General features: G+C 36.9%; 1 protein-coding gene across 1 annotated transcript; it reads right to left on the bottom strand.

Moving 5' to 3' along the window:
- Positions 1 to 3,253: 3,253 nt before the first annotated feature.
- Positions 3,254 to 25,427, bottom strand: LOC143353640 (acyl-CoA Delta-9 desaturase). The gene is made up of 7 exons (XM_076787116.1): positions 25,198 to 25,427; positions 10,625 to 10,893; positions 9,127 to 9,257; positions 8,603 to 8,808; positions 7,552 to 7,734; positions 6,824 to 7,060; positions 3,254 to 5,560 (listed from the first exon to the last, which is right to left on the bottom strand). The coding sequence occupies exons 2-7, from the start codon at positions 10,881 to 10,883 to the stop codon at positions 5,440 to 5,442; spliced, it is 1,137 nt and encodes a 378-aa protein (XP_076643231.1). The 5' UTR covers positions 10,884 to 10,893; positions 25,198 to 25,427; the 3' UTR covers positions 3,254 to 5,439.
- Between the last annotated feature and the right edge of the window lie 1,619 nt (positions 25,428 to 27,046).

A 27,046-nucleotide genomic window follows, 5' to 3' on the forward strand; every position in this document is an offset into this window, starting at 1 on the left:
TTTGACTGCGAAGCAAGTGGTTTCTCTTTCGTCACTTATTGAACAAGAACTGCAACAAGCACATCGGCTACACTACTAAATAGGCTTGTTCTCAATTGGATGCAATGCTGACGAGCTGTGTGCGAAGTCTTGGTCAATTGGACGGAATTAAGGTCGATTCGTACATGTTTTCTACACTCACAAGTCCCGGAAACCCTAGCAAGGCCACTTGCGAGGCGCTCGAGATGCTCGCAACAGAGGCCAAGAGCCGCGCACCGTGGAGGTTTGCTACCTAACTAACTATTGTTACATTATTTTGAAGAAATTAATTTTTATTCAGCTTCTACTTTTAGTAAATGGCAAAGACAATTTTTATTTTGCACAAAGATTCGTCTAGTAATCAGAGTGAAACACATATGCTGAATATTACGTCAAGAATATCACAGAATTTTATTTCTTTTATTAACGTATTGAGAAGTTAAAAGAATGAACGTTTTATGCATAAATCTAGTTGTCAGGTATTCCCTAGCAGGCCATCAATCTTTTTCGCGATTTACTGTTTTAGCGAACTCGCGAAATACAAACCGCTAATGCTAACGAACCGTTACGCTGCGAAATAGCTGTGGCATCAATTTTCTACGTTGAATGGTCTGACGTTGTTAAATAAATGAAGCGGTATTCACCGGACAAACATGACGTTCAGGTGTTACTGTCAACGAACGGAACCCGATTACCGAATTGCGTCATTGAAGCCAACAAAGTGTTTGGTCTGAATGGGGAGCCGGAATATTTGCGATTAGCGTAACGCAACGCAAAGACTTTAAAGTGAATTAATCCGCCATGTGTAATTTATGACACGCTTCTCAGAAGTCAACAAAACTTAAGAAACCTTTCTCGCAAATAATAATCAGTTATAACTCGCGTTACAGATGGAATACATTTGACTGCTCGCATTATGGTAATCACAGGAACTGAAACAAAATAAGAAGGGTCATTTTTAGTGGTTTGCAGAGGCTGGAAACAGGATAACGTTGAATCGTAGTGGCAGACGTTTTTAAGGATAACAATAATTTATTCATAAATACATTCATAGTTGTCGATATTGTCCGTAGTAAACCGTACGCGCGCAACAGAAACGTTGTTGCGTTTTTAATTAACCACTTATTATATGCCCTACGCACTACGCTTTTATTGTTATTTCTTCTTGATATACAAATAAAAGATATATAAAAGATCCGCTTGTGAGATCGAGATATCGCGGATTGCTTGTCGCCGTCACTTCCTTTCTTAGTTTCACGTTGAAAACTAATTTTCTTATACAGAACAATGTACTCGGAAGCAATATAGTACCGAATCTCACATATTCAACGGCACGTAACAGCAAATAATATTTTCAGATTCGTAATACCCCAATTGGCGACATTGCATTTGTCGCACGTTAAAAGTTCACTAATTGAGTAGACTGAACTTGAGTTATCTCTTACGAAGATAATTGAGGTAACTTTCAGCTGATTGTTACACCGAAAATGCAACCATCAGATAGATAATAAGTAGACTGCGGATCTTTGTACAAAATAATAACATTCTGCAAGATGTGGGAGCTAAGTAGAAATTTACTTCCTGCATTTTAATATGTTGAAAAGAACATATCGATGTCCTTAAATTCTTTTAATCGTTTCACCGTTCTAAGTCGCACCGAAACCACTTTGTTCATAAATGCATAAAATCCACAGTCTAATAATAACAATTGGACAATTGGAATGCGTCTGATCAATCTAGGTACACGATTCGCAAGCATTGACATTTTTATACTTAGTATAATCTGATAAGGAATGTTTCAATGATTATTAAAACGTTTGAAAAGTCGATTAGACGAGGCAATGTTTGATGGAGACCCCGACAAGCTCGTAAATCCATTCGATCAACTCGATTGCCGCCAAATAAATGTGTCGATGCAATTGTTGAGATAATGCACATATTAAAAGATAGAGAATGATACGATAACAGTCAAGTGCAAGGAGAAAAGCGAGATTAAGCGTGTAAGTGGAAGCAGACTGTTTGCTGTCAGACTTCTTATACGTTCCGATATTTTATATGTATGTATAAAAGTCTTCGACGGAGGCTCTCTGTAACTTTTAATATGTACATCGTCTATTATCTATTAAATTATGCTACACGAACTATGCGGTGTCGTGAAAATATGTACATACATGTACATTCAACATTTCTGCGACGAAGGAAACCTTTCTGCCTCTGAGAAAGATCGAACAATTAAGTCGTGAACAACCTGTGTTCTTCTTCCTTCACCTTTGTACATTTATTCCGATCTAAGACACTTTACAAGGAATATTAATTGAATTTATGTTTCCTGCCATTGTTAAATAAACATCGACAGATTAAAAGTAACGACTAGACTGCGGAGCTTTATGCTGTGTTTTGAACAAAAATTTCGGGAAACGAGCATCAAGGAAAAGTTGAATTTTTTCGGTATCGGTTCAAATCAATGAAAAATTTGACCGTGTTAAATTATATTTCTCAAGTTCCTAAGGAATTTGTATTATAGCAACGCATAAATATCGGCAGTCTAGCAACGACACATACGAAAAAGCAACGTATAATATATCTACTTTTGCTATTAAATTTTATATCGGATATGTACAGATTCTGTATAAAGAAAATAGTCCTCGATAAATTATTTCCGCCAAAGGTCAGCTGACCGATTATCTACAATTTGAATTTCAGTAATCAAATGTTTCGTGTTCACAAAGTAGGACACAGGAATGGAATAATTATGCACCGTTTTTATTCATCACCTGCACCCTCGCTCGATTAAAATCATGTCCATTTCTAGTACGAAGGCGTATAATAGCGTTCTATAATATTTGTCAAACGTGTAGAAACTGCGACCACCGAAACCATTTAAATAAATATTTCCTCCATCCGTTTCCCGCTAAGACAATCAGTCGGAGACGATGGGATTGCAATAAATATTCCTAATGGGTAAATAGTATGCGCTCGCGTTGCTGAGACTATATCCATGATCGCTGCAAGATGAATCCTCGTGCCTCAGGATATCCATACTAACCGTATTAGTCGAGCAGTTTCCCCGGAAGTCCGTACTCGAAATAAATTGTACAAAGCAGACTGCGGATCTTTATATAAAATAAAAATCCTCTACAGAATTGTAAGAAACAGGAGCCGTAGAGAAGTTTCAATAATTTTCAGTGAGTTCAAAATAATAATGTAGTCTTAAATTAAATTACATAGTCTGAAATTAATCTTTGAACTGTTTTATGTAGTATCTATTAATGTTTATGGTGAACATATAAAATCCGCAGTCTATCCGTAATGTACAAAAAACAATTGTTTGTGCGTTTCGCTCGAATCTTTTTTTCGCGCGAAGCACACGAAATTTTCATCATCTTCGGGAAGAAATAAATAAAGTAATACATATAGAAGTACACAGAACGAACCGTACGTTCCACAACCGATTCCCACAGCTATCAGTTTGATCGTTTCCGGTTTTGCTTGTGCCTAATCGAACCTTACCGCGGCCAATTTTGCGGAAGTGGTCGGTAAGATTTCGGGTTCGCGCGACAAACTACTAAAAATGTCGTAAGGCAAGTCGTCGATGTTGGATTGTCGCACTTGACATTGCTGTCGATCGTGTCTCCTCTTTTTTCCTTTGCCACCTTTTTCATCGATGCAGGATTGTCGTCTGTGTGAAACGTCCAGCAGTTTCGCTCGTGATCGCCGATCGCTACGATTAATTGACTCCCCTCCAGCCGGATTCTCGCTTGCCGACGACTCGAGCTCGATCCCTCGAAAGACATTTTGACGGAAGACAAACGAAGATCGAGCTCGAGTCCGCTACTCGTGCGATCTATCCGTATCGTCGACTCGTGGATCTTGCTTGTCGCTCGGATCACGAGAATGCTTCTTCCGTTACGTTCTTCTTTTTCCGATTCTAATTGTTATACAATTTCTATTATTCCATGTCGAAGTTTACCCGTTTCTTTTCCCACTTTGTCAATAAAAGTGTTTCGTGGCGAAAACGTCCGAATCTCCTCGTCACTAGGTTGCGTAAACATACTACTCGTCTACGAGAGAAATTTCGTTTTACTTTACTCCATTCCCTTTAAATTTGACTGCAAAAATGTAAATTCGCGTGAAGATCCGTGCAGTTCTATTGATAAGTGAATAAACGATGAGTATAAAAAATAAGAGCAACTTGAGATTCACATTTTCATCGATGACACTAAAAATAGTGATCTGAAGTAAATAAAAGGAAGTAATTCTCTGTCACGAAACCTTTGTCATCGCATACCTTATTCCTCATACTTTGGATTGATCTCGGATAAAAATGTTCTGTCCGATCACTAAGGCTAATTGCTTTAGTTGTATTTTTATCGGAAGAATACGCTTAAATGTAAGAATACACTGAATTTGTGAACGTTCCATGCGAACTTAGATTTTTGCCGACATCGACCAAAAGCTATAGTTGTCTTCATTAGTGGTTTCACTGAATGAAGAATAAATTGTATCTGCATTGATGTACAATTAACTTCGTAATTCACAAGTAGATAACAACGATAATAATTTATTGAATCAAACTAAACTAGAAACAGTTTTTCGACAAGCCCAATTGCTGGAAGCGTCAGCGTACATTTGAAATTTTCCCGGAAGAAACGAATTTTCCGATGACAAAGCGTATTGTATTATTCTCCTTATTGAACAACGGTCAAGAAACATTCACACGATTCCAGCTCGATCATTGTCAAGATTTACGCGATTCCAACCATTCCACGCGCGACGCGGTTCCTTCGATACTCAAAAACTAGTCGAACAATCGATATACGGTTTATAGTGCTTTGGTTAAAGTGGTTCTACATTCGCTCTACTCTTCGTTCGCCGAGCAGTAATTAATCGATTAATTAATAAACTACTATACACCTGACAGGCCTGTGTCGATGCGCACATACGTATCGTGGTTTTGACGATAAAACGCTCTTATCGCTCGAGACGATAACTCGAAAAGGCCACCGAATTCATTTGATTCCGCTTTTGTTGAAAGCTGCCCGGTGCAACTTCGATCCAAATATCAAACAAATCTTTCGTCTTTCTCTTCTTTCCTTTATCTAACAAATAACGCTCTCCACGTTTTCACTTTTTCTCGACCTTGAACGTGTCAAAGGAATTAGTCAATCGTTCGAGGAATTTTCTAATACCGTTGATAAAACATTTTCTGGTCCGAGGACTCCAATCTTCTTTTTTCTTCGCGGGAACTGTTTTCACAAATTCGATATTACAGAAACATTCTTCAAACGATCAACTGACGGGCGTGTGTATAACAAATATTAATTGACGTTGTGATCGCTTGATCACCTTTCTATCGATACGCGGTCCCTACCGCGAGAACTTGTCCCAACATTCTCGCGAAATCCCTTGTGTACGATTACATTAATCGGATTTGTTTAAAATCTCTACTTCCTTGATCTCCTCGGATTCCATGTCCTTGTCTCCCCAACCCCACTTCGCACCCTCGTGACTGTGAGCATGAGAGTTCTTCAACTGGCCGTACCTGTTGAACAAACGAAGAAGCATGTGTTATTTTCTTGGTACGACTCTGTACCATTTTATCGAGTGAACCATTTCTACAATTTTTTATTTCAATGGTCTAATTTTTCTTCTTCTAAAAAAGGAAAAAAAAAACGGACGCTGCAACGAAATCGATAATGTGGACTAAGTGAGCTCAAACAATCCGGATTAGTATTGCTCGCTATTATTGTTCACCGAAGTATTGTACAGAAAACAGACTTTTATACGAACTGTAACAGTTACACTACTGTTTTATTTTATACAAGACAGTAACTACACATTGAACAGTTTCCTAAATTAATTTCAAACAATAAATAATTCTAGTATACTTGTAATCATGCGATTTTTCCAGGGATGGACTGGGCTGGATTAGATACGGTATGGTCCAAGAGAGGAACAGGACACTGAATATCAAATTTCATCTGCGAGTTTTCATTAGTTTCCGAGATGTTTGTAAAAAATTTTGGTGAATTTCCGAAAACCGATCAAGTCCGATTGAGCTGTTCGGCAAGAAGGTTTTGGGTTAGGTCTTTTATTTTTGAACATTGCTTACATTGGGTTGTAGTGATTTTTTTACAGAAACAGGAGGTAGGTAGCAATTCGATGCTGATGTGTACGACGCCACAGACTTATACATACAGTTTTGTTCCGATATAAGGAGATAGCTCGGTTTTCGCCCTATTTCGGATCAGGGTATCTATGCGGCTTGACTTTGTCCTCGAGCGGGTCGAGAGAGAACACCAAGAATGTGCGACAGGAGAGGTAGCGGCAAACTATAAAGTGGTCGGCCGAGCAACGATTGTATACAATCCTTCCTCGGAAAAGGATAGAATATGACCTACCCTCTCGTTCTGACACTAAGCGGTGTCGAGAGACCAACTTCAAAAGAAGAAGAGGGGATAGCGATCTCCTTGTTTCGGAACAAACATCGTCGCTTTATATCGGAACAAAACTGTATGTATGCGCAGAGTTTACTGAACCGTAGTCATATTTAGGGTCCTATCCTCCTCCCGTAACCCCCTCCCCCCACAAGTTTCATCTCAATCTGATGCTTGAGCTATACCGTACGATGTCTAAGCACTGGATTAAATCGAGGCGATTAAAATGAATTTCTGCAGAAGTTAAACTGTCTCCGAGCACAGAAAACGTATCTTTAAAATTGTTTGCAACATACAGTAGAGTTTACGTTTCTGATGTATGAAATTCGAAGAATAATGAAATTTTCTGAATTCATTGAAATACTTACTTCGACCCATCACCGGTACGAGCAGCCCGTTTCTCTATAACCGCGGTAGGAACGGTTTTCATGTCATACGCCCAGCCTATTCGGCTGAAGAAATCGATGAAAGCCGTGGTGAAGTTCATCTTGTAGTTTCCCAACTCGGCTGCTTTATAGTCCCATGGGAACACATGGTGGTAATTGTGCCAGCCCTCGCCGAAAGCCAATATGGCGACGCTGACATTTTCGGTTGGTCCGATCGAGCTGCGAAATCAGAGAAAACGCGTCGAATTAGACATTTTTGAACAACACTGATGAATTAAAATGAAAATGTAGTTTCTTAGTGTTCGTTGAACGGTTTACACAACACCCACGCTTCATTTACGGACTTACTCTGTACTCCCAGACTTTATTGTGCAGGGGATGCTCCGAAATCAAATTTACTTGTCTTCATCATCTCAATCATTTCTTTTTGATTATATTTAACCTTTCAACTGAGTGACTTTCCATTCATGAACATTTAGGGAGATCGAGCGTAATGCCAAATACAATTGACACCTCTACTAGAACTGTCGCGCGGCAGATTCGACAATACGACAGTCACGGAGACACGTATTACTCAAATACTGTATTCGGAAATCTGTTGGCTCACACTCTAAGAATGTTACGTTAAATTACTTGTTTTCACTTGTTTTCGCGCGACATGATAGTAGTGTGTATCTATAATACTTTATTACGGCAGAAAGCATACTCACGTGTCATAGGGCTTCATTCCCCAAATATGAGCGGCAGAGTTCACCAACCAGGTAAGGTGCAAGGACACAGTATATCTGAACACGCACCCATACCAGGAATTTAATGGTTTCTCGTTGAAGAAGTAGCAAGGTACCCACATCGGAATGATAAAGGCGAACAGCGGCATCAGTACGATGTACAACCTGTCGGAATTGGAGGAGAAAGGTACTGAACGTGTCAACGAAACCAGTTACCGCTCGGGTTATTGAACCGAATCAACGCCTCGTGTCGCAAATCACACTGTCCAACAAATTTGTCATTTTGTTTTTTGTGCTTCGACCAGGCATCGAAAGAGTTAGGACGGAACCTTTTAATAAATTCTATTTACAACATGGACCGTGGAGCTTCATCGGCTAATACGTTTTTCATATATTTCAAATAATCATTATTCTATACTGATTGTTACTGTGATTGTTCTAGACTGAGGTTGAAAAATGTTCTGCATCGATTGTGGGAAGCAGGATTCAAGTAGAAATTCAATTCATCCCACAATAGCATTTTTTACATTGAAAATAACATAGTACTTTTGTACTTTTATTTTTGAAAAATCTTTTACTGTTTTATTGTTGCATGGGACATTTGACATTTTCCAGGATTGAATATCTAGAAAAATCACCTATCGATTATTGAAACGCAAATTGGTATTGGATAGTGTTATTAAACAATACTTTTGATATATGAATTATAATTTCGGACATATCAAAGAAGCTTCCTTCGGTCTGATCTGAAACGTACAGTGTGTGATCGAATTGTTAGAACCATTTACACAAATCAATGGTTTTAAATCGGAACAGTCGATTGATAAATGAAAACCTTGTTGCACTGAATTCTTATTATTCTTTTATGGAGTCTCGACGCTTGTAAATTGCGAATATGCATTTAGCAACACTGCAGGTGATATTATTCGTCACGTGGATGAGAAATATGGTTTTCGTACAGCACTCTAATCATTTGATCATTTACTGTAGTTTATTCGAGAACAATTTTGAATGAAATTCAACTATTTCCTACCTTCTCTGCCAGACCACGATGGGATCCTTTTCCAGGTCGCTCATGTCAATGGTGGCGCCTTTCTGCATCACATCAGGTTGCTTGCGGACCAACAACCAGCCCATATGCGAGAAGAAGAATCCTCTTTTCGCGTTATGCGGATCTGCGTCCGTGTCAGTAAATTTGTGGTGCACTCTGTGATCTCTGACCCACTCGTAGATGTGGTTCTGCAAGAATAGCCATTGGGATGCAGATTACCCACTAACCATTTATATTCCTTTTAATGAATACTATTTACTGAAAATGAATACTATTAATGAATACTATTTACTGAAAATGATCCGCGATCGAGTTACAAGCGGGTTGAGTGTATGTACAACGTTTTATGCTTTAAAAAAAATTTAGACTTGATTAATCCTAATGAACGAAATTTCTGTTGCTCCTACAGTTATTATCATTTTACTATTTTCGTTTTAATGGAAAATACCGTGTAGCGAGAATCATGTAGATGATGTGAAAGAAAAGTGACGGAGGTCATAACTTACTTGGAAAGCGGTCGTTTGAAGGATCATTAATAAAAACCGCAACGGCCATTTTGCTTTATACGCTCGATGAGCCCACAATCTATGAGCGCCGGCTGTTATGCCAATTCCCGCAGACACTGACACGAATACAACTAAAAAAATATTATCATCGTGTACATGTGATCGTTCTATTAATGACAAGCATTACGTGAATATAAATTATTGGAATAAAATGATATACCCTCCGAATGATACAAGTCAATGTATCCGTAATATTTTACTTTGCTGTATTGTTGCTTCTTTTTTTCAAATATTTACCTACTCTTTTTAATTTCAGAGAATTTATCAAATTATTTTCTTCGATTACATACAGTGAGTGATGAAATTATTAGAGTCACACTACGAAAAACGTTGTCTACAGTGCTACTAACTTTACATTTGTAATATTCTAACATCAATACATACTTCGTACAAAAATGATAAAAATTCAGTATATCTAAGGGTTTATTGAAAAATTATTGTTTTAATGGGAAATCGTTAACTTATGTGAGTGGTTGTGATACTTTGATCACCATTGTAAATAGTTGTGAAACTGAAATTGGTCGTTTGTGATATTCAATTTACTCATTGTAAAACGTAATTTTATTCTGTTCACCTATCTGACATAAATTTATCAAATCCACATTATCCTACTTAAATTTATTTTATAAAATTGCTTTTAATCCACTCGACATTAAACCCAGACAAAAAAGCCAATTCATTTATTGTCAAATGCTAATCAAAAAACAAGACGAAATCTCCGTCAATCATGAATTAATATTAAACCCATTTTAATGAATTGCACGCGGAATATTGACGCATAATATAATTAAACAGGCATACAAAAATATAAAAAATGCATATCAAGCATACTAATCAATCACTTCAAATTACGAAGATATTTCAGTATCATTCTTTGTTGCGTTCGAACGTAATCTCGTTCGGTTGCAAATATAAATACGTTCCAATTCGAACGATTTTGTCGACTCATTGCAAATGCAAATAACTGTGATCAAATAAAAACTACTCATTACCAACGATTTCATAATTGATTGATTGTAATTCTCTACTTTGTTAATAAATGAAGAGAAGATATCGAAGATAATTTTACCAATTTACGACCCAATAGAATCATAAAAAAATAAATAAATTTGGTATAATAAACTTTATCGAAGTGAAGGATAATCATGTATTTTTTAATCGACATATTTATCGAAAACAGTTGAAACATTCCATTTAACAATTTTAATTGAACAATTGTTTGGGAGTGTGAAATCTGTAATTTCAGACGTTTTTTTCAAAATTTAAACTGTACAATACATATTGAGAATACTTTTGTCAATCAGGACAGATAGTCCTGATAGTCCTATTATAGAATTTTCCATTGGGATTCTTGCCATGATTCAGTAAAAAATTTGCAGACTGTTATTATAGAAGTACTAACTGCTTGTGAAAAATATACTTGAGGAAGTAAACTTACACCACAATGTAGAAATGAGTTTCATTTCAGTGAACACAAGGTATAGTCCGTACACCGTGCCAACGTGAAGGTACAAGAAAGCGATCACATTTCTCCAGACGATGTTCCATTTATACTTTCGTGCAGGGCTCGCCGATGAATTCCGTACAGTCAACTTTTGCGGGCTCGCTTTTTCTGCCGCCGATTTCTCCTGATGAACGCCTTGCTGTGCAGCTTCCAAGTAGAGTGTCGCCGATGTACCGAACAGGTTCGGCGCCATTTTGGTGAATCTAGAACAAGTATTATAGTCAAATTAAAATGTTGCTCTTGTTAGGACCTTGCCGCTATGTCTAGTAATACGTTGACTGTGTAATAGCGTCATTATTACTATTATCACAATGTTTTTATAGAAAAAAAGTATGGATCTTTCGGTATATTGATGATACTAAACATTAACTGAATTTCGTTATTGGAAATCAAAGTCTTGTTATTGATTCGAGTCAACTTTCAAAGGGATAAATTCATTAATAAACTGTTAGAACAGTTGAATAAATTCCCTAGTGCGCCATCAATTAATTAATTCAGCTTGCCAATGAAGGGCGAGTATATTCATGCAATCGTTTTCAAAAATTTTTAATTTCTGTGATCGACTATTTAGTCGATCTTGATTACAAATGTTTGTCTCACTGCAGCAGGTATTTTAACTACAATTCATGTCGATTAATTCTCTATTTCCATTAATTCAGAGCTTTTTAGATCACCACAAAACAAAAATCAAATAATATATTTCACATAAGGTGAAGCGCACTGTAATTTCTAAGAAATAAAAAAACTAAAATAAAGTACACAAAGCACGATGTTAAAGTACAATTAATTGCTATGTGTAATTCATTACAGATTTGAATCCATTCGATTTGTAATCTCGCATTGAGAAACGAGTTCTGCTTGGGTACAAGAATAGAAATGGACTTTATGATCGATGGTGACTAAAATGAAAAATGGCGAGCGACATCCTACTCGCTAAACGCAGTTTCTTGAACTCTTGAGGCTCCTTCATGCCGAAGAAATCTCATTCATATTCTAATTTGCAGTTTCTAAGACTCGAATCGTTTCTTTGAATAGGAGAGAGTCACATGAGCAAACGACGCTTTTTTTCTTCTTTCCCGTTAATCACACCTCAAGTTTTAGAAGTCCCAACGTTATCCTTCACGCTTTAGTTTACTTTCAATGCATACATTATCGCGCGCTGACAAGATTTCACTTGGAAGGAAAACGTGTCCAAGTGGTCGAACTGTAAGGGGCACACCCCGAGTCGGTATTTTCGGTTTTAGAGGAATATTGGCCAAAGCGGTCAAACATACTATGTAGCGTGTGACATCAGAGCCTAAACATGGGCACTAGGGATACGTCAAGGGTGGGGATAGGAGTGACAAGTGATCTTGTCCCTGTGCCTTCGCAAGTGAAGTCTTTTCAGCTTACTATAATATGTTCAACTTGATGAAGCATTCCCATTCAGAGCCGTAAATTCCAGACAATTTAGGAGACAAAAAGTGTAGACACAAAAGGTTACAAAGTAACCTTGAAGTGTGACAAAAGGTTACTACAGTTTTAAAATTTTGAATACACGTATGGCTATAGTTCAAGGTAACACTGTGTAATTTTTGTGCAAACATCTCCATTATTGTTGTATGATTCGTGTAGGATATCATTTTTCATGGCTGACACGATATCTCAATAATTGATCAATCTTCTTCAAATTTTACACACATGTAACATGAAGTTCCCTTTAGCTTGGTAACTAGAATCATGCAGAAAAAATGTTTTAACCAAATGACAACGTACGAAGCAGAAATTCATTCCACTGCAACTTCTTCAAGCAATAAAAAAAAAAAACTATCGTTGATATTGACAGAATTATAGTTCACAAGAGAAAGGCATCTTTATTTTGTATCTGTGGAACGTTTGAAGAGGATTTACATCCTCTTTGAGGTGTTCCATTACTGAGACATCATGGCAACTATGAAAAGTGATATTTTCTGGAAATCATTGTATCAATTTGAAATCGTTTATTATCGATTATTCGTATTGTCACGAAATGTGGCGAAACATGTACATAAAATTTCAAAACACTTCCCCTATTCTAACCATTTTTTATCTCATATGTTGTCTATAATTGACGATTCCATTAAAATTATTAAAGTTGCTATTTTTTACAATTAGTGCAGACAAATTTTATTTTGTATAAAGTCCGACAGTCTACCTTTAAGTATGCATTTCGTGTCCTGTTCTCGTGTATGTAACTATCAGGAGAGTATTCGATAGAAACAAGTGTTAGAAATTTTTTAGGACGAAGGAAGAAAATGGAGAAAGTGATTCTTCTATGAGAGTCAAGGAAATTGGCGATGGTCCAAGCCGAAGGTGGATCGAAGGAGAAGTAGCCCAGCGGGGGAGAGAGTAGTGTTTGACTATCAACCAATGTTGGTAGACTTACTAACAATCAGTGAAAAGAAGGGGAGGGCATGGTAGATGCTGTGAGTGAAAGGGGAAATGAAGACTGCAGCATGGACGAAGTTACGAAGGGAGAAATACTGAAGAGAAATCCGAGATGAAGAGACTGAAACTGTAATTATTTAATCAATGTATTTATTCGGGTATACGTTGTAGCAAAAATCGAATTTTTATAAGATAATACAAAATATCCTGACAACTGAAGAACATGTAGGCATACAATAGATATAAATTTTCTTCTTTTTTTAGGAAATTGCGAATTACAAAAAAGTCCTAATCACTGAAACCATAAAATAAATCGTAGTGCAAGGGGTTAAGAAGAAGTAAAAAGAGAGTAATGAAAAGAGAAAAGAAACTTATAAAGACATGGCGGGAGGGTGGAATAATGCAAATGTTGAACCACTTGACGATTCGAATGATTTCTTGTGCAAAGGAGTTGTGATGAAAGGTTGTAATAGGAAATTATCATCCTCATTCACAAAGGTAAGAGGTCAGTCGATCGAATAAGAAGACGGCAGTCATCTGCAAAGAGGAATGCGCGTTCGGTCGTGTTGCTCGATGATGACGAATCAATCTGGTGTCTTTAGGACAATGATGCGCGAACTTTCACGCGTCTAAAATCACGTGGCGGAAGTGGAACGAGACAGTCGGCGGGATTTTGCATTTCAGAAAGTATTTCTTACTAGGTTACTCGGTTCTGATCACGGGGACGGTTTAACGTAACTAGCTACAGAGCCTTTCACGTTTACAGGAACGCATCCTCGCGCATCGACCAGCGAAATCTATGTCAATGGCCTTAGGCAGAGATCGTCTGGAGATACCAGCGTGTTCGCAGCTCTTGTCGACTCCGCTCATCAAGCTTACATGTCCGACCTGTCCAAACGTCTCATTTTGCAATGCCGATCTCTTTCTGTAAGGGGTACGTGGCTTTGGTAAAATGAACAAAATAATCGATTTGTCAATAACGGTCTATTCCGTTAGTGCAATCTTTCTGGAACACTTTTCCAAAGTGTCTATTTGGAAATTCGCGGAACTGGATTTATAGTATCGAAAGTGCAGTCATGTTTTGGAGAAAGTAAAACACGCATTTTCTCCCGAACTGAAGTTTCCAAAATCAGTACCAGAAATATCTGACTACCGGAGCAATTTGGATGATATTTTATCATACCATTTGTCTTGTTCATACTGCAAAAAGTTTTCTTTCATTTTTTTTTTGTCACATTGCATTACTTAATTTTGCCAATATTTTCTACAGATCATAAGGTAATGGAGACTGTCTGTGACTTATTTTGATTATGAAACATCCACTTCTTGTATAACGTTGTTGCACAATTTCTTCTAATTCTCTATTCACAACGTGATGGAATTGGTAATTGTAAGATCATGGGCGCCATTAGCGAACACACTGGACACACTACTTTTCCTTAGATCGTGACTTCAGTATAAATTAATTCTACGCGATTAATAAGCACTGTTGCGTATATACCACGAACAGTATCAAAATGGGATCGATTATGCTCGGCTTTCAGGTGAGCAGGTGAATAAGTGGTGTCTTGCTTCGCGTTGCATCTTCACTCATGAATAATAAACGTACGATTTGCTAATTCTTTGCGAATTCTTTTATACTGATTCTGATTCGGTGTGCTCAGTTTGAAAAGTATGTAAAAATAATTTTAGCAAGAATTTATAAATGTGATGAAAGTATGAATAGAACCAATGCATATTTTTGCAAGCAAAAAAGAAAAGTAAAACAAGTTGGAGCCAGCGTTTCTTTGCAAGTTGGCGAAACATTGCAACGTATTAAAAGGTAATTAAAAGTTTGAAATATCTGTTTGTATGTGCGGCTGTCGTCAGCAGATAACGCTAATCGAAATTTCGATAACAGTTTTACTAATTATCCAGCAATTACGTTTAATGGAACTGATAACATTCTAACGAGCCCCACTTTTGACGAACCTATTTCGAACCGATTGGATGATGAATCAACGTTTGTTGACACATATTATGTTCACGCGGAGAAAATATTTTACTCATTTCCTTCGTTAATCATTTCGAAGTCGATGTGACGAAAAAAAAGAACAACGAAGAAGAAGATTGTGCTTCTTTGAAAATTACATGATACTGAAGTAGCATTCGCTGAAAAATTCAGCCAAAAATAATCTAAAACTAGAAGAACGTTGCAGCCATTTTCCATAAGCATGTCTGCAAAACACAAAGACCATGGCCAGACCTGGGCAACTTTGATTTGAAGTAAAAATAAAAAACTAGCTATCTGAAATGAATTATTTCGCACATTCATTATCGATATGGTTATTTGAAAATGAAAATAGTATTGATCCAGTTGAAATAATAGCAATATCAAATAATCTTACTTCGTTTTTTCAAATTTGGCGACAGAAATAATTTTAAAGGTAAAACTCTAATAATCAGGTCACACGATATAATTTCGAAGAACAATTCCATAATTCTTTCAAATAATTATTTAAAATAATTACAAAATAAAATAACATGTTATTCGAAATGATATTTCAAGCAATGTTACTTCAAAAATTATCGGCAGGCATGGAAGTAATTATAAAGTAAAGTAACGTGTTATTTGAAGTAACATTTCAAATAATGTCATTTTCGAAATGCCCAGGTCTGGACCATACTAACGAAATATACCATTTTTGGAAAATGCGAGTTTTTCAGTTTCTCATGGCAGCCACTTAAATTTCTCAGAAACTAAGAACGATGGTAAAAAATGACTAAAAGAAATCATCGACCTGTGACCGAGAAGCAAAAAAAGAAAAAGTGAAAATATGTTGGATGGTATTATTCGATCCCACCGCTGTTGGTGACCCTGTTATGGGACTAGTCGGAGTGATCTTTAGTCGGATTCGGAACGGTACATGCTGTATCCTGTCAGGAGAGTATCTGCGGAGAAAGGTGGCGATCATCGAACAGAGGGAACGAGCGAGAAACCACGTAGCGAAAAAGAGAAGGGGAAACGAGGAAGGAAAGAAGTGAAGTTTCGTCGCTGGAAAACAGGTTCTGCTCGAACGAGGTCAATGGTGCGTTTGAGGTCATTACCAACCGCTGACTGGACCTATCCGGTGTCCCTCGTTTCCTACGTATCTCGATTGGGCAGCGAAAGAGATCATCAGTCTATTCTTGTAGCAACTCACGTTTCTTCCTTCGCCGCGGTGCTAGGTCAGCTGTGCGACGATCGCGACAATGGAAACGACTCTCTTTTATCTGTCGAAATTGCTCGAGCTTCTAACGCATGTCGTCGCTAGACTGCACAGTTAATGCATTTACAAGAATGAATCGGTGAAATGCAAACACATCCGTTAAACACATTCGAACCATTTCGAAACACTATTGCAGTACTCTCGACTCATTAAAGTTTATAGGAGAAGAAATACACCTTAACTTCTGTTATTCATATTTGGCCGAGACTATTTTCATTTTGTATAAAAATCCCCAGTCATTGGATAATTCAATTTTCTACTGTTCTTTTTGTGGACAGATGAACCTTCAGTCGGACGCAATTGATCTCACAGACGTCTAGTATATTCGCAAAAGTTGTGGTAGTTTCTTCAAGTGTCTTTTTAATTAGCTACATTTAGTTTTGTTTAAATAGAAGTAACTTTTATCTAGTTTTATCCCGATTTAAATATATATTTATGTACGTGTACAAATTGTTGTATTTCAATTTTCATTCGAATTGCAGAATTGTTTGCATAATGGATACATTTCGCTCAAAATCCTAACTTTCAACGACCCAGACATAAATAATGAACAATGTAGTCAGCTTGGAGAGGACTGGTAAACGTGTTTTTAGTTTCTGAGCAATTTCAATTATGTGTGTGTTTCTTTTTGGTTGTTAGTTAGCCATTTAACAGGTGACCAAAGAGACAGAATGGTTGGCATGAATAGGAACACGCAGATGTCACTGGTGTTTATGAATATATGCGAGACGACTAACGTTAGCAGGTAATGTACTATTTAAGAAGCCAGACAAGATGATAGATTAGAAAGTGTTCCCACGAACATTTTATGAAAGAATTACATTCGTGTCCATTTCCATCTTCTTATGAAGGGTAATAGACGATTAACCGAATTTTATAATATCTGTAGAAGAATTGTAATGTATTATTTGCCACTATCAGGTATGAACTATTTTTAGATTAAAAGATTCTTTAATCGATTCTTTAATTCTTTATGCACTTTTACAATTTTGGAGTGAAATTTGTAGAACCTAATGTTAAAGAAACTATTGTGTTCTATGTTAATAATTTCAGTCGATTGAAACATATGGAACGTTGTATTTTACCGATTTCTTTAGATTTTTAATAAGCCATAAACGCAAAAAATAAACATGATATCTGCTTATTAGGCTATACTAAGGCTAACTAAGTACTTGCTACTATAAGTTTTTCGTTCTCAAAAAAGATTGCAATCTCGAAGAAAATCAAGAATAATGTCAATTTTTATCGATTCAAGAATACTTTCTGTCTTCTTTATTGCAATCAAAAAGAATGGTAAAGATGGCTTCGTTTACGATCTGATACGCAATCAACGAATGTAACTAAGAATTTATTTTTGTATTATTTAATAACAACATTCTCTCCTGATTTTTTAACAAGCGTTCCTCCAATTTCTTCACTTAATGTGTCATGCAGTACAATGGGTTTACATCACAATAAATACGTCGTCCGCTAATTTATTATAGGATAAAATACTGTAGATCTTCGTAGTTTATGCTTAAATGTGTCTATATTAGTTTTAATGTTCGAAAAGCTGTGCAATTAGGTATGTTTAATAAGCTTGGGCTATCGTTTATTTCTGTATTAATTATGCGTCGAGTTTCAATTTCAAGACACGCGATCCTCGATATCCTTTACTCTCTATTTCATGAAGATAAAATCTCTGGTCACTTACGTGCTATGGCAATAGCATAATTATTTAAATTAATAGAATGAAGAAAAAGACTTCAATTGCTCCACGTTTCTACAGAGGCACTTTAATAAAATTACTTAATTTCTAGAAGTAAGTAACATGACCTAACATTATTTATGAAATAATATGGTTAAAATCTAAAACTCGAAAATGTTGAAGCTTCTAGGTTGGTCTAACGAACTACAGCGTGCAGTTAGCCAAAGAAGTTTTCGTGCAGCCTTTGAAGTGGAAAAAAGTTTTTAAAATGAGCTCGCACGCCTTCACGTTTTTCGACATGTTAGAACGATTAGTTAATTAGCTGACGTATAGAAGAAGATCGGTTTTCAACATTTTTATCTGCGGCTGTAATTAAAATTGAGAAAATGCGTTTTGTACAACAAGCGGCAGACACTGAAAGTTTTCAGAATGTTTGGATTCAATTTTACTCAATCTCAACGAAATTTTCAAGAGGTTTTCTCAATTCCAATTACGGACTTAGATAAAACAGCTGTAACAGTATCGTCTACCTACTATTTTTTTTCCCCAATTCCTATCAATTAAACATTACGCGTGGTGAACTACCTGTTCGAAGATCTCGAAAGAAAACTGCAGATCCTTTATTAAAAGGTTGCTCCCTTTTATGGTGATCTTTTCGATCGTATATTGAAATCTCATTGCTGTAGAAGCTAGTTTCGCTTCGGTATCGTCCGAACGGATTCTGGGACATGGGAATGTAGATTTCCGAGAGAAGCCATCAGCTGTTGCAGCGCTCCAAAGCAAAGGCTGGTCGTCGCGCGAAAATAAACTATGTCTAATGCAAGAATGCGAGCTGTTTCGCGAAAGGTTGAACCGGAGAGCGGTTTCGGGCAGAACAGCAAAATCAGCAAGCAGCGATGATCGTAGCTTGCGTAAGGAAAGTTGCAAGGTCGATAATAAATTCACCGTGAATGAACTCGCCAAGAATTTTTGCCACGACAACGAACAATGTGTCGCCAACCGAAAGCTTCTTCATTCGCTCAACTTTCCTTCGATCGATCATCGAGCTGAACTATCCGAATAAACTTAAATGACATTTCGTCGAATAATATTCTATTGTTTATTGTGTTTCTATTATTTATCGATTGCTTTGTTATTTATTTTATCTTTACTGTGGATTTTATTGCATTCATGACCACAAATACAAATTTCAGAAGAATTAGCGGATACTGTTACGTTATTCCTAATTTATAATAATTATCGAGGACAGAAGTATATTTTTATTCAATCTCTGTCTCTTTTTGGAATTTTTGCGGATATTTTTTATTTCGCATACAGGTCGGTAGCCTTATTATTTCAAAAGCATCCGCCGCCGCAGGATTAATGACTAAGAATAAACGTGTTAAGTGCACAATGAAATTGAACAAATCGTGGAAAATTTCGAAGGATCACAGAAGTGAAATGTTCCAGAGTCTAGCGACGCATCGGCAAGATGCGACTGTTTACGACAGTGGAAATGTGTACGATTATGTTTCCCCCGATCGCAGTTGCAGAATATTCATTTAAAACGATTTCGTAAGGGAATCCTCGATCGTTCGAACAAATACTCAAGTTCCTGATGGCTGCTTTCACTCACGAGATCACCGGCGCGGCGGCGACGCGAAACAGGAGACAATCCAAGAACTCATCGTTCATCTAAATTGTTCAGAACAATCTGAACGGCGTGGCGTCCTTCGTTGCGCAATTTTCCGTTGCGAGGGCAATTAAAGCAATCCGGGGGAGAAAAAATCCGAATGAATCACGATCGTCCTGTAGCGCAGCTTTGTTTCTTGCGCCAGACGTTGCGACGCGTTGCGTCGGGGAAACTCTCGAGGAAATGGAAAAGCAGCCGACAGATAAGAGGTAAAAGCTTTCAGATAAGAAACGCAACGCGTAACACAGAAACATTAGAACCGGGACAACGATAGCGACTTGTCGGTAATCGCCAACATGGCTGCGACAGGTCTTACAAACCTCTTTTCGCACCTATCGCGCAAAAAAACAAACGTAGGGATTTTGTTCAAGTTAATGGAGTCCTCGCGTAAGCAAACCAATTATGTATTCATTAGAAAGATTCCGTCCATCCACTCGCGGAAACTTTCCGAACGTTTCCATTTAATGGTATTAGAATCCGCTCTTCAAATTCAACTATGCCCAATGGTGTCAGTGCGTAGTCGCAGCAAACCCGGAACTTTAAACGTGTTTTCTTCAAGAACCACGGCTTCAAGAAAGCTGACAATCAAAATTTATAAAGTCGACCCTTCGGCTTTCGATTTCTGCCATTTCATTGCAAACATGAAACTTCAGACGAGTTTTCCTTGTAACAACGTTTAAAAAAGACTTGATAATAAAAATCTGTAAAGTCGGTCCCTCAGATTTATTGCATTCAAAAATTGCAATTTATAAGAGTTTTCATCACTATAATACTAGGAGGACAATGGTCTATATTGCAACTATCAAAAGTAGTAAGACGTCGACTAAGGCGGAAAGATGATGTCTTTCTACTCGTGATGGAAATAGAATTTTATCGGACTACAATTTGCACGAAGTTTCGCATAATTACACATTGCTAGACCACTGATTTTAATGGGTCAATTGCGAGAGACAGGAGTGAAATAAAAATGTCTCCTGCTTTAAGAATTTCATTAAGATGTTGTGCAGTAGAACCTCGCTCGTTGTAACATCGTTTATTACGCGAAGCCCTCGTTCCTTGCATACTAGCGACTCCCACCGCGAGTTCATCGCGAGAAGCAAGGAGTGGGTAAGTGTGAGAACAGGTTGCGTGATTGGTTATCTGTTTCGTTGCACAACCTCGATTCTTGCACGCATTTTCGGTCCCGTTTCGTGCAACGAGCGAGGTTCTACTCAATGTTATTGAGAGAATCACCTAACTGACAGCGAACATGTTAATCTTCGTGTGAAACCGCCGCTAGTCCTCAAGAATGATAGTGCAAAAACAGTGGAAAGAAAGACCACGCTTGCGTTCACGCGATCATGCAAATAAATAAATAAATCGCACGGGAAATTGAACTTAATACCGCGAGTCTGCCACGAAAATTTGATCTTCTTAACGTTGCAAATCCTATGGATGATACAATTCCAGTCTAGTAAGCAGACTAGCCAATTAAGGAAGTGTGCCACGTGGAAAGTTCTCCACATGCTATGGATTGAAACGTGAAAGCACGTGAAAAATATTGCAAATGGCGTTACCGGAATCCGAGCCATTGTCACGAAGATGTAAAAGCACCGATGAGCAGCACCGTCGGGAGTCAAGAAAAAAAGAGAAAAAGTTTTATTTCTCGATCGCTTAATTGATTCAAAGCGATATCAAGAGGTGCGGCAACAGTCGATTTAGTTTCTTAAATATCGTGACTACTGAAGGGAAAATGTGCGTAAATTGTAACTGATTAAGTGATTTAAATGAAAACGGAAGCTGCGTGTTTGGGTCGCCGGATAAACGAAAAAAATATCACAATTGTTGTACGTTTTGAATACTAAATGTTACTTTAGGAAATTGCAGAATAAAAATTGTATGAAAGCATGAAGAACATGGCATGTCGAAACAATGCAGATTCAGATAGCACAGCCCCTCAAAGATATTTCTTAATTGTCCTCCTATCCAGTAGCTTCTGACGTGTATTGTCGTTTCGACGTCACGATGATGTTATAATATATTATAATATCTTCGTTCCTGGCACACAACACTCACGAACAAACGAATGTTCTTCGATATCCTTTCTTCTTATCGACACGAAACCATGCACAATCCAGAATCATCGCGAACGATAAGCGATCGCGAACACAGCCGGCGTAACTCGTTAAGGTCGATTTTAATACTTTTTTTTGTTTAGTTTCTGATATGCGTCTGTGCTGATACGAAACGATATGTATGAACACTTATATTCAAATGCATTAAAGAATGTTTGTCTGACCGGTGCTGTACGAATACATTCCGTGTCTGTGCGGACAACCTAAATCAGCATTTTCTCGTATCGTTAAATAAATTTAATAAACATTTCACAGCGAGAAACGATCGATGTTATCAAACAAAACAAGTCGTTCCCTTGTCAATCGAACGAATTATTCCAACTAGACTACGGATTTCATGCATTTATAATAAAAAAGAATAAACGAAATTTAAAACAGTAGAAAGATTAAGAGAATTTAAAAACATCTAGGTCTACAGGAAGCAATGAATTTTTATTTGGTTCCCGTCTGCCGTGGTTGTCGAAGAACATTTATATTTTGCATACCCTAGTAGCGTTTATGGTTGGCCAACGGTGGCCAACGGTTGGGAGTTAGTTGTAATAATTATTACCTAAAGAAATTGTCGTAGATAAAACATAATGAATTGTTTAAGTTTGGAAGAGCTAGAGGAACTGCTCGAGTTGTTTAGAATATTTAAATAATATTTCTTCGCGAGAAAGAAATGGCAATGTACGGTTATCTGTACTAATGTCAGTGGAACTCTAAGACGATTCGACTTTTAAGGTGTTATGTTCTACTATTTTCTCGCCGTCAGCAGTAGAATAGTTTCAACTAACCGACATTACGAAAGGCCAGCGATAATATTTCTTCCGTGGAAGAAGCAAGGTGCGAACGAAAACTGCAAGCTAAGGAAGAAAATATTTCGTTTTCAATGACCTTTGTACAGGGTGGTCAGTAACTGGTGGTACAGCCGGAAAGACGAAATAGAAATAAGAAATAAGAAATAAGTCGAAAATGTAGAATAAAGTTTGTTCATACGCTGCTTTATTTTCGAGAAAATCGTGTTTGAAAATTCGGCGAACACGCGTGTTATCGAACAGGAACCGTCTGACGCGCCTATTCGTGACCTTCTGATTCTACTTACGAACATTAAGCACGCGAACTTGACGAATTTTCAAAGTCGATTTTCTCGAAAAAATGCCTTACATAAACAAATTTTATTTTACATTTTTTACGTGGAATCACCCCCTTTCCGGTTGTACCACCCTGTATAACTGTAGAACTTTCACTTCCTATTTTGTTGCGAAGTAGTGTTGGACGACGATTTATGTACTACTACGATGAGCGTAGATCGCAAAGTGTTTTTCTGCTAAGAAGTTCATAAAGAGAAGTGTGTACTACATCCAGTTGACGCCGTGTCAATCGATTACTCCATTTGGCATATGTTGACTATCCATTAGACAACTACTTTTTATTTCAAACCATTCAAATGTAAAATACTTTATCGTTACAAGAGCAAACTACAAACTAGAAGAAACATCTTATCCCAACAGATCTCATTTTCTGAACACTTAGTACGATTGATTATAAAATTTAAATGAACCACGATTGTGGTTCACGTGAAATCACGTAAAAACTTAATGCACTTTTTGCACAATGTTGGACAGATGCAGTTTGCAAATGAATCGAAAATGAAAGCCTGAGGACAAAATAGAAGTGAAGTCAAATGTGAATTGTTTGAACGGATTACATTTTCAAAATTTGTGGAAAATATGTCGAATTGGCACAAGAGGAGGAGCGAGACGAGGGTTACCGATTACTTCGAAAAAGTTGAATCCCAGATGTAGGAAAACCTCGTAAAATTCCACTTGGCTGAAGAAAATTGTCGAAACGTGACAAAAGGAAAAGAGAGATTAGGATTAACACGATTCGAGTCAAGTGTTATGGACAACGTCCACGAAGTTAAATTCCAAGATACGACATAACTTTGAAAAATTCCATTTGGCTGGAGAACCTCGAAAATGAAGCCACACAAAATAAAAAGTAACAGAACATTCGTCAAAAGAGATAGTATACGTTCATTTTTAAAAATCTTTTCAATACTGAACCTACTTATTAAGGATGTTTGTTCTAAATGTAGAACGTTAACGATATGTCAAAGAGATTGGGAAAACAATTAATACACGACTAATATCTATGCAACATAAAAATTTTCCGATCGCACGAAGCAAGTCGGATAAAAATATATTTCTTGTTTCAATAATCTTAGTAAGTCGAAAAGAAGGTAACCATATTCTTCACTTCTTCTAAGGTCTTTAGAGTTTTGCTTTCCACTCATACATTTTTGCCATAAAATCCGCAGTTTAGCGATTAATCGGTTTAGCCTGGACAATTGCCACAATGCACAGTGTGTTAACAATGGAAAAAGATCAACTTTCATATTGGTATTTAACTAGATATCTATTACAAAGGTAAGTAATCATATTAAAACCAATAACCAAGTATTAACTATGACTGGACACTTCACCCGTAAGCGAAAAGCTTCTATTAAAATTCGTTTACCAATTGTGCTGGTGTGTCTATTTGTTTTATAAAAATGAACATTTTTCATTATCTCCAGACAGAGTGTGTTATTGGATTGTGTTACTTGTTATTTTGATGTTGGTCTGTCTGTTCTTTTTTTCACTTTCCACTTTTTCCGTAGATATATGCTATCAAAAATATGCAACATTTAGCTATCTGCCCGTTAAATTTTAACCATTCTTTTTACGTCAGTGACGATCCATTACGAATAAATCTGTCTTCGATACATGGTTTTCAAACAATCCAAAGAAGAAAAACTCGGAAATGTTTAAATCTTGTACTTTCATTAACAGTTCACTGAAGAAAGTTACAAGACATAGAGGAGAATAGCGCCGCCGTGCAAAGTCAAAATTTTCAATTGATAAAAGAATAATCAATCAGATTAGGAATTGTTATGAAAATTCGGCGATGTTACGCGAGTATGTTTCGTCTATGTTTTCCTTCTCACGTAACATCATCGAATTTTTATAATAATTCCTTATCTGATTGATTGTTAAATGGCAGTCGAACCACCGGACGTGACATCGCCATAGAGCTTTTGAAGGTTACTGCCGTGTCAAACAAGTACAATCATCGTACAACTTTTGCCCAGAAAACGGGCTTCTCAACGCACAGTGCAAAAACTGAGAATCAACGGCCACTTTCGCAAAGTCAAACTACGTGACATAAAATTTGATTCGTATGGAAAACCTCGAAAATAGTCACAACGCATCAAAAACTGAAAACTATACCGAACCGACACGAGGATCACCGTCGACTTGCTTTGAGCTGATCTCTCTAATACAGTGTTCCTGATTCTTCAGGAACGAAAAAATCGATAAAAGCCACTGTTGCGAGTAGGGATAGTTGCGACTTACTTTAAGAGTTAAATTCTCCGATTCAGCTGGATGGTCCTCCGATTAGAATTTCGTTCGACCGCGTAGAACAGTGTTGCGCTCGTTTCTGTGTGGAGCGTACACTGATTGTCACGTAAGGAGTTTAGCGCAGGTGCGATCCGAACTGTCGGCGAGTTCACAACGAAATACGAAGATGCAGGAGCGTATGTCCCACTTATCAGGTGCGCGCAGCACCACAAAACCGCGCGGAAACGAAATCCCCCACACAACGTCCGCGTGACCGATAGTCTGCCCCGAAAGTTTTTGACCCACGAAGCCACGGATTCCGTCACGAGCTGCGTTTGCGTAGTGGGGCTGTGCAGTTCACAAGAAGGTTATTATGCGTTAGTTATGAAATGTTCCTGACGATCACGCTTTTACAGCGAGGAGCAAAAATGTAACCATTTTGATAACTGATTCGATTTTGCTCCAAAATACTAACCAAGGAATATATTTAATATTTTATTTATGATCCTTGGATTGCTCTGATAGTTGAAAATTGTTTTGGCATGTTTGTTACTAAATTTTTTAAATGTTCTCGAGATCTTGATCTCTATCGTTTCCCTACTTGGTCCTGTAATTGTTTCAATCAAAGTGATAGAGAGTAGTGGAGAGTAGTTTTTATTTAATTGTCCCTTCAAGAAAGCTCATATTATTCGATTGGATTTAAATCCGGGCTTTGTGTTGGTCAAGTCAGAATTTTAAATAGCTGAGAATTAACCATCCGTCCATTATTTTTTGAGTGCTTCGGATCTCGATCCTGTTGAAAACTAATATCGTTGACTTTATTTGGCATATTTTCAATTTTCTCTGTCAATCATGTTTGTAATATTTGTTTGTATGACCACCAGTTAACTCGACTTTTAACACAACACAGTAACCTAACGACATATTATGTAAAACACCCCAATATCATTAGTGCGCCACCATAAAATTTTACAGTCTCTTCCGCATATGCCATTTCTGTAATTTTTTCTTTATTAAAACCAACATCAACTTCGGCCAAATCTATTAGTTTTCAATTCATTTGACCACATAGCACTGTTTAATTCTTAATGATGAATTTATTTATTTATTTGATAATGCTCAAGGTGCTTCAAGAATTTTGTTTATGATAGATCAGATTTCTTCTTCCCTTCCATAATTCTAAAGTCGATGCCACGTAGACTTTTGCCTACTGTTATATCATGCATCAAAATCTGTGTTGAGCTCTGTTGAATGTTTTTACTGCCATTGCGGCTAAGTTTTTCTTCGCTATTGAAATGTATTTCATCACTATTCTTTACGAGTGACCTTTTCAAATTTTAATATTCAAATGTCTTTTCTGATATTCCAGACTGTTTCATATTCTGTTTTATTCCACACTTTACGGTTGACATTTTATCTTGTAATAAAAGAGGCACTACTTCTCTCCTAATATTATGAGAAAAACTATAATAATCTAATATTTCGAATTAGTACAAACTTGAGTCAAGAACAGGCTTGGGCATTTCACGAAATAAAGTGTTTAATAATCGTTAAGATAATATGTTGAAGATATGTTATTTCATTATTTGAGTTTCATTTTAACTTCAAATAACTTCTCAGGTCATCTTTCATTTGATCAAGTAGTTCTAGAGAAGTTTGTTCTAAAGAACAATTTTAGAATGCAGCTAAATTTTAATCAATAAACTACAAACATTAGTATACATAAATTTAATAATTAATTTAGTTACTTTAATAACCTTTTCTTGAGGTGAAATTTTTTATTATTTTACAGTGCAATTGAAATAAAACATTTTTGAAATAAGATATTATTTGAAAATAGTTTATTTGAATCAAATGCCAAATG

The sequence above is a fragment of the Halictus rubicundus genome, chromosome 4 (assembly GCF_050948215.1).
Source record: "Halictus rubicundus isolate RS-2024b chromosome 4, iyHalRubi1_principal, whole genome shotgun sequence".
In the NCBI taxonomy this organism is placed as follows: domain Eukaryota; kingdom Metazoa; phylum Arthropoda; class Insecta; order Hymenoptera; family Halictidae; genus Halictus; species Halictus rubicundus.

Bases quoted from the DNA above. Each gene is read 5' to 3' on its own strand.
- LOC143353640 (XM_076787116.1), bottom strand. From the start codon at position 10,883: ATGGCGCCGAACCTGTTCGGTACATCGGCGACACTCTACTTGGAAGCT. The intron at 7,735-8,602 runs GTAGGAAATAGT...CAATTCCGACAG, and splicing joins ATCGTGGTCTGGCAGAGAAG to GTTGTACATCGTACTGATGC. The intron at 5,561-6,823 runs GTAAGTATTTCA...TTTGTTCAACAG, and splicing joins CGTACCGGTGATGGGTCGAA to GTACGGCCAGTTGAAGAACT.